Source organism: Scardinius erythrophthalmus, assembly GCF_964197995.2.
Source record: "Scardinius erythrophthalmus genome assembly, chromosome: 3".
Taxonomy (NCBI): Eukaryota; Metazoa; Chordata; class Actinopteri; order Cypriniformes; family Leuciscidae; genus Scardinius; species Scardinius erythrophthalmus.
The window spans coordinates 951,274-960,000 of record NC_138223.1 but is presented as its reverse complement, the minus strand read 5'-3'; the positions used below and the strand labels follow the sequence as shown (position 1 = coordinate 960,000).

Sequence of the window (8,727 nt, the reverse complement as noted above, 5' to 3'; positions counted from 1 at the left end):
AATTGTGTGAAATAGTCAGAATTGTGTGAAATAAAGTCGCAATTGTTATAAAGTCAGAATTGCGAGATATAAACATGCAATTCTGAGAAAAAAGTCAGAATTTCAAGTATATTTCTCGCAATTGCGAGTTTATATCTCATAATTCTGACTTCATAACACGCAACTGCGACTATATATCACGCAATTCTGACTTTATAACCTGCAATTGCGACTTTATATCACGTATTTCTGAGATAAAAAGTCAGAATTGTGAGATTAAAAAGTCGCAATTACCTTTTTTATTTTTCACTCTGTGGATCGGGCGGCAGTCGAAGGCGGGAGCCTAGACAACCCGATCCCTGGACGTGGAATCTAGCTCTAGGGACATGGAATGTCACCTCTCTGGCGGGGAAGGAGCCTGAGCTTGTGCATGAGGTTCAGAGATTCCGACTAGAGATAGTTGGGATCACCTCCACGCACGGCTTGGGCTCTGGAACCACACTCCTCGAGAGAGGATGGACTCTTCACCACTCTGGAGTTGCCCATGGTGAGAGGCGGCGGGCTGGTGTGGGTTTGCTTATAGCTCCCCAGCTCAGCCGCCATGTGTTGGAGTTCACCCCGGTGAACGAGAGGGTCGCTTCCCTACGCCTTCGGGTCGGGGATAGGTCTCTCACTGTCGTTTGTGCTTACGGGCCGAACGGCAGTGCAGAGTACCCGGCCTTCTTGGAGTCTCTGGGAGGGGTGCTGGAAAGTGCTCCGACTGGGGACTCCATCGTTTTACTGGGGGACTTCAACGCCCACGTGGGCAGCGACAGTGACACCTGGAGGGGCGTGATTGGGAGGAACGGCCCCCCTGATCTGAACCCGAGTGGTGTTCTGTTATTGGACTTCTGTGCTAGTTACAGCTTGTCCATAACGAACACCATGTTCAAGCATAAGGGTGTCCATCAGTGCACATGGCACCAGGACACCCTAGGCCGGAGGTCGATGATCGACTTTGTGGTCGTTTCATCCGACCTCCGGCCGTATGTCTTGGACACTCGGGCGAAGAGAGGGGCGGAGCTGTCAACTGATCACCACCTGGTGGTGAGTTGGATCCGATGGCGGGGGAGGAAGCTGGACAGACTCGGCAGACCCAAACGTACTGTGAGGGTCTGTTGGGAACGTTTGGCCGAATCTCCTGTCAGAGAGATCTTCAACTCCCACCTCCGGCAGAGCTTCGACCAGATCCCGAGGGAGTCTGGAGATATTGAGTCCGAGTGGACCATGTTCTCCACCTCCATTGTCAACGCGGCCACTCGGAGCTGTGGCCGTAAGGTCTCCGGTGCCTGTCGAGGCGGCAATCCCCGAACCCGGTGGTGGACACCGGAAGTAAGGGATGCCGTCAAGCTGAAGAAGGAGTCCTATCGGGCCTGGCTGGCTTGTGGGACTCCTGAGGCAGCTGATGGGTACCGACGGGCCAAGCGGACTGCAGCCCGGGTGGTTGTGGAGGCAAAAACTCGGGCCTGGGAGGAGTTCGGTGAGGCCATGGAGAAGGACTATCGGTCGGCCTCGAAGAGATTCTGGCAAACCGTCCGGCGCCTCAGGAGGGTGAAGCAGTGCCCTACCAACGCTGTTTACAGTGGAGGTGGGCAGCTGTTGACCTCGACTGGGGATATCACCGGACGGTGGAAGGAATACTTCGAGGATCTCCTCAATCCCGCCGTCACGTCTTCCATTGAGGAAGCAGAGGCTGAGGGCTCGGAGGCGGACTCATCCATCACCCAAGCTGAAGTCACCGAGGAAGTCAAGAAACTCCTCGGTGGCAAGGCACCGGGGGTGGATGAGATCCGCCCTGAGTACCTCAAGTCTCTGGATGTTGTGGGGCTGTCTTGGCTGACACGCCTCTGCAACATCGCGTGGCGGTTGGGGACAGTACCTTTGGACTGGCAGACCGGGGTGGTGGTCCCTCTTTTCAAGAAGGGGGATCGGAGGGTGTGCTCAAACTATAGGGGCATCACACTTCTCAGCCTCCCTGGGAAAGTCTATGCCAGGGTACTGGAGAGGAGAATCCGGCCGATAGTAGAACCTCGGATTCAGGAGGAACAGTGTGGTTTTCGTCCCGGTCGTGGAACACTGGACCAGCTCTATACCCTCTACAGGGTGCTGGAGGGCTCATGGGAGTTTGCCCAACCAATCTACATGTGCTTTGTGGATTTGGAGAAGGCATTCGACTGTGTCCCTCGCGGCGGCCTGTGGAGGGTGCTCCGGGAGTATGGGGTCCGGGGCCCTTTGCTAAGGGCTATCCGGTCCCTGTACGACCGGAGCAGGAGCTTGGTTCGTATTGCCAGCAGTAAGTCAGACTTGTTCCCGGTGCGTGTTGGACTCCGGCAGGGCTGCCCTTTGTCGCCGGTTCTGTTCATAATTTTTATGGACAGAATTTCTAGGCACAGCCAGGGGCCGGAGGGGGTCGGGTTTGGGGACCACACGATTTCATCTCTGCTCTTTGCGGATGATGTTGTCGTGTTGGCCTCATCAGACCAGGACCTCCAGCATGCACTGGGACGGTTTGCAGCCGAGTGTGAAGCGGCTGGGATGAAAATCAGCACCTCCAAGTCCGAGGCCATGGTTCTCAGTCGGAAAAGGGTGGCTTGCTCGCTTCAGGTTGGTGGAGAGCTCCTGCCTCATGTGGAGGAGTTCAAGTATCTTGGGGTCTTGTTCACGAGTGAGGGAAGGATGGAACGGGAGATTGACAGGCGGATCGGTGCAGCTTCTGCAGTAATGCGGTCCCTGTACCGGTCTGTCGTGGTAAAGAAGGAGCTGAGCCGCAAGGCGAAGCTCTCGATTTACCAGTCAATCTACGTTCCTACTCTCACCTATGGTCATGAGCTGTGGGTCATGACCGAAAGGACAAGATCCCGGATACAAGCGGCCGAAATGAGCTTTCTCCGCAGGGTGGCTGGGCGATCCCTTAGAGATAGGGTGAGAAGCTCGGTCACTCGGGAGGAGCTCAGATTAGAGCCGCTGCTCCTCCACATCGAGAGGGGTCAGTTGAGGTGGCTCGGGCATCTTTTCCGGATGCCTCCTGGACGCCTTCCCGGGAAGGTGTTCCGGGCATGTCCCACCGGGAGGAGACCCCGGGGAAGACCTAGGACACGCTGGAGAGACTATGTCTCCCGGCTGGCCTGGGAACGCCTCGGTGTCCCCCCGGAAGAGCTGGAGGAAGTGTCTAGGGAGAGGGAAGTCTGGGCATCCCTGCTTAGACTGCTGCCCCCGCGACCCGGCCCCGGATAAGCGGTAGAAGATGGATGGATGGATGGATTTTTCACTCTGTGGCGGAAACAATAGATATGCGTGTCCAGCACTTTGATAAACACTTGCTGACTGTGCCTGACTCTTCTCTCCACCCAGAGGCGTGTGGCAGTAAGTCGGTGTACGACGGGCCTGAGCAGGAGGAATACTCCACGTTTGTGATCGACGACCCGAAGGAGACGTATAAAACCCTGAGACTCGTCATCTCAGCCGTACAGACACTGGAGCAGCAGCACACGCAGTACAAGCGAGACAAGTTCAGGAAAACCAAGTATGGAAGCCAGTAAGTGTCACGCTTTTCTCAATACACCTCGCTTCAAAGCAGCTTTACAGGAAAATCATCATGTTGACGTTTATAATATCTTTATATGCCTTATAGTCGTCACTTTCCCGCGGGAACACACTCCCTCAGTCGCACTGAGTGGCAGAAGAGCTGCTGAGTGACTGGATTTAATAGGAGAAACTGTGAAAACGCCAGTGTTTCTGCCACTCAGTGTTTCTGCCACTCACTGTTCCTGCCACTCAGTGTTTCTGCCACTCACTGTTCCTGCCACTCAGTGTTTCTGCCACTCACTGTTCCTGCCACTCTGTTTCTGCCAATCACTGTTCCTGCCACTCACTGTTCCTGCCACTCACTGTTCCTACCACTCACTGTTCCTGCCACTCTGTTTCTGCCACTCACTGTTCCTGCCACTCTGTGTTTCTGCCACTCACTGTTCCTGCCACTCAGTGTTTCTGCCACTCACTGTTCCTGCCACTCACTGTTCCTGCCACTCACTGTTTCTGCCACTCACTGTTCCTGCCACTGACTGTTCCTGCCACTCACTGTTCCTGCCACTCAGTGTTTCTGCCACTCACTGTTCCTGCCACTCACTGTTCCTGCCACTCAGTGTTCCTGCCACTCAGTGTTTCCGCCACTCACTGTTCCTGACACTCAGTGTTTCTGACACTCACTGTTCCTGCCACTCACTGTTTCTGCCACTCACTGTTCCTGCCACTCACTGTTTCTGCCACTCAGTGTTCCTGCCACTCACTGTTCCTGCCACTCAGTGTTTCTGCCACTCACTGTTCCTGCCACTCAGTGTTTCTGCCACTCACTGTTCCTGCCACTCACTGTTCCTGCCACTCAGTGTTCCTGCCACTCACTGTTCCTGCCACTCACTGTTCCTGCCACTCACTGTTCCTGCCACTCACTGTTCCTGCCACTCAGTGTTCCTGCCACTCACTGTTCCTGCCACTCAGTGTTTCTGCCACTCAGTGTTCCTGCCACTCACTGTTCCTGCCACTCAGTGTTTCTGCCACTCACTGTTCCTGCCACTCACTGTTCCTGCCACTCAGTGTTCCTGCCACTCACTGTTCCTGCCACTCAGTGTTTCTGCCACTCACTGTTCCTGCCACTCACTGTTCCTGCCACTCAGTGTTCCTGCCACTCACTGTTCCTGCCACTCAGTGTTTCTGCCACTCAGTGTTCCTGCCACTCACTGTTCCTGCCACTCAGTGTTTCTGCCACTCACTGTTCCTGCCACTCACTGTTCCTGCCACTCAGTGTTCCTGCCACTCACTGTTCCTGCCACTCAGTGTTTCCGACACTCACTTCTGCCACTCACTGTTCCTGCCACTCACTGTTCCTGCCACTCACTGTTCCTGCCACTCAGTGTTTCTGCCACTCACTGTTCCTGCCACTCAGTGTTTCCGACACTCACTGTGTCTGCCACTCAGTGTTCCTGCCACTCACTGTTCCTGCCACTCAGTGTTTCTGCCACTCACTGTTCCTGCCACTCAGTGTTTCCGACACTCACTGTTTCTGCCACTCAGTGTTCCTGCCACTCACTGTTCCTGCCACTCAGTGTTTCTGCCACTCACTGTTCCTGCCACTCACTGTTCCTGCCACTCAGTGTTTCTGCCACTCACTGTTCCTGCCACTCAGTGTTCCTGCCACTCACTGTTCCTGCCACTCAGTGTTCCTGCCACTCAGTGTTTCTGCCACTCAGTGTTTCTGCCACTCACTGTTCCTGCCACTCAGTGTTTCCGACACTCAGTGTTCCTGCCACTCAGTGTTTCTGCCACTCAGTGTTTCTGCCACTCACTGTTCCTGCCACTCACTGTTCCTGCTACTCAGTGTTTCTGCATAACCTCTATTGTATACATCACTTTACATTAATGTGTGTGGATCAAGTTGGATAGAATATTCATCCAACTTCATATGAAGAGCTGTGCGATGAAATAATTACAATCACATTGATCAACTTTATTTGTGTGCACAAGTTGGTAGTGCACAAGTTCTAACTTCCCTTTTCCGTTACAATGTATCATGTTTGTGTTTACAGGGAACATCCAATCGGTGATCAGAGCTTCCAGTGCTACATCCGCCAGCAGTCAGAAAGCTCCACCTACTCCATCTGACCACGCCCACCGTCTCCATGGCAACAGTTGTGATTGACAGGACGGCGGCCACAGACGAAAGCTGAAACTCTGGTGTTTTTATACGATAACCGAACGACGGCTTCCTCTGAACATACGTCACGCGCGACAGTGGACGATGTAGCTTCGCCTCACATGCGCGTTTTAACATTTTATGATGTTTTTAAGCTAGAAGGCGATGAGACGTCCTCTAGTTGTGGATGTTTTTATAATGGAGTATTCCAGTTGAAGTCTTCAGGACCACAATCCTTTGCGTTCACAGGGTTTTCAGATGTTCTGCTGAACCTGATGAACTCTAACTGTGTTTTTAACTGGTGTAACATGATGATGAGAAATATCCTGCTCTGTTTCTGCCTGCACTTGCCCTCCGTTCAGACGTGTCCAGTGTTGACTCACCCTTTCGCCAGCAGCTGAAGAAGTGCTGCATTGTGGGAAACGTGTCGTGTGTGTCGGAGCATGCCAGACGTCCTCATCCCAGCATGTGACACTAAACGAGTTCCTCACGGTTTGTGGGTCCAGTTGTGTGTGTTCAGCATCACATGAACATCTCTGCTGGATATTTGTGTTTTTATACTTCCTGTTGTGTGTCACGTCCTGTAGGAACGTGTTTTAAATTCACTGTGTGTGTGTGTGTGTGTGTGTGTGTGTGTGTGTGTGTGACTGAAGCGAGCACGCATGAGTGTGTTTTATTGATTAATAATGAATAATAACTCAGTCACAATTTATTGAGACGTTTGATATGGATGTGATTATTTTGATGCATTTCATAAAAACCTGTCAAGAACATGTCCTGGTCATATTTCACCCTTATATCAAAAGAATATATATAAATATATAGACATATAACATTATATATTTACTGAAGATGAATAGCTTGTATTCCTCATTTGTCTGCTAAATGAACAAAATGTAAATGTGTGTGTGTAAATATATATATTTACATTTTTATATTTATTTATATATGTATACACATTTTAATATTTACATAATTAGTAACGAAACTCAAAGCCATTTTTCGGCATTCTGACTATTTTGAAGACAATTAAACGCATTAAACCTTCAAATTCACACTATCCTAATGCCAAATATTTTTCCAAGTAATTTGACAAATACTGATGCTTTATTTTCTGTACGGGGAAAATCATTTCTTATCTTCTTATGATTTAGGGGTGAAATATGCGCTGGAGATTCAAGCTTATCTTCTTCTGTGTCCGCAGACGTTAGTATGGAGTTGTATTTTTGTTCGCACTCAAGTTATTGAATTTCTGTACATCCTTCAGTCATGCATGTTTCAGTAATCCTGCATTTCAGCCCCCAAAGGAATTGCTATTTATTTTTATATCACAGAATAATGCTTTTGTGAAGAAAAAAAACCCCTCAAAATAACCCAAACGCACAGTATGAAGTATGCAATAATGTCACTTATGAGCAATTCTTGATCTGAGTAATGGATGAAGGAGCTTTGATCCTTCAGAAGGGTCAGCCGTGTGTTTTGTATGACGTGTGTTCATGTGACACGTGTGTGTACAGACCAACTGAGTGAACGAGACACACGCTTCTTTATTCCAAATGAAGGCAATAGCAAAGAGATCCGTGTCCGAGTCTTTATTCTCATATGCTGTTCGCTTCTCAAAGACACTAAACATAGAAGCATCACTGAGATGAGGAATGACTGAGGAAAAACACAGATTTAGCCGGAGGAAAGTTTAAAAGCTCCTCGTGAGCTCAGATGCTTCTCCTAAAACATCTTTGGAGAAATACAGTTGTAATCAAATTATTAAATTATTCAACCCCCCATTGCAAATCAGGTTTATTGGCAAAATGTGCTTTCAGCTGTTTGCAATAAGTGTTTGAAATAGCTCAACACAACAAATGTTTCAAGTGTTTTCCCCAAAATCAATTGAAAATGCAACTTTTAATGACTTCTGCCGTCTCAAAACTATTCACCCCTTCATGACAAGCATCTTTAGCACTCAGTAGAACAGCCTTTTGCTGTAACCAGACAGCAGCTTCTGTTTCTGAGGAATCTGAGCCCGTTCCTCATGAGCAATGGCCTCCAGTTCAGGGATATTATTAGCCTTATTCAAATCCCACCAGAGATTTTCTACGGGGTTCAGGTCATGTGACTGTGATGCCTCTGTATCTTCCAGGACTTCTTCTGCAACCAAGCCTGGGTGGAATTTTGAGGTTTGCTTGTGATCATTGTCCTGTTGAAGGTCCAAGCTTCAGCTTCCTCACTGATGGCACGTTTTCTCCTGGAATTCCCTGATTCTTCAGTGACTCCATCTCTCCTTCTGCAGGTTTCCAGAGCCGGAGGATATAAATCAGCCGCAGAGCATCACAAGCTCCACATGCTGAACTGTAGACAGTGTCCTGTATAGCATACGCTTCATTCTTTCTCCTCCACACACACACCGCTGATCCAGCGGGATGAACAGCTCCAGTTTTGCTTCATCGCTCCACAGAACAGAATCCCAAAACATCTGTGGCTTATTTATATGATTTTGAGCACTTTTCTTGTGCGTTTGGGTCAGTAGTGGTGTAGTCCTGGAGTTCTGGCATGTGTTTAGAACGAGCTGAAACCTCAGTGTCTCTGGCCACCAAGTCTTGCTGCAGGTCTTCTGTTGTCACTCAAGGGATTTTCTGAACATGGATTTTATGTTACTCGTGCAACATGAAACAAAATTTTGCTAATGATAAATAATAAGCAATAAACTATGGAAATAGGCATAGGCGTAATTTGCGGGTGGGACGGATGGGACGTTCCCACCACTTTTTAAAACATCTCGTGACACGAATGTACCAATTCTACAAATAAATAAAACATCTCCAGTTAAATGGCAGAGCATTCATTTCGTTGGTTTTTTAAAAAAGATACTAGCGCTGAAATGTGTTTTTTTTTTTAAATCAAGTGATCAAAGTGGCGCAGATACAGTGTTTTCTCGTGTGGCTCGCGCACACAACGCATTGTCTTCACTCAACGCACGCTTCAATCCTTTGCGTTGCGGATACTCTCTATTCGTTCTGTTGAAATAA

At 49.3% G+C, this 8,727-nt stretch overlaps 1 protein-coding gene across 4 annotated transcripts in view; it reads left to right on the top strand.

Moving 5' to 3' along the window:
• Positions 1-7,279, top strand: part of rasa3 (RAS p21 protein activator 3) — a 67,413-nt gene extending 60,134 nt beyond the window's left edge. For 2 of the 4 annotated variants that reach the window (XM_081361010.1, XM_081361008.1), the window contains exons 23-24: positions 3,370-3,553; positions 5,598-7,279. In XM_081361010.1, the coding sequence (XP_081217136.1) occupies positions 3,370-3,553; positions 5,598-5,673 (260 nt within the window). In that variant the 3' untranslated portion in view covers positions 5,674-7,279. The remainder of the gene's footprint in view (positions 1-3,369; positions 3,554-5,597) is intronic. The other 2 variants (XM_081361007.1, XM_081361009.1) reach the window with 1 other exon arrangement.
• The last annotated feature ends 1,448 nt before the right edge of the window (positions 7,280-8,727 follow it).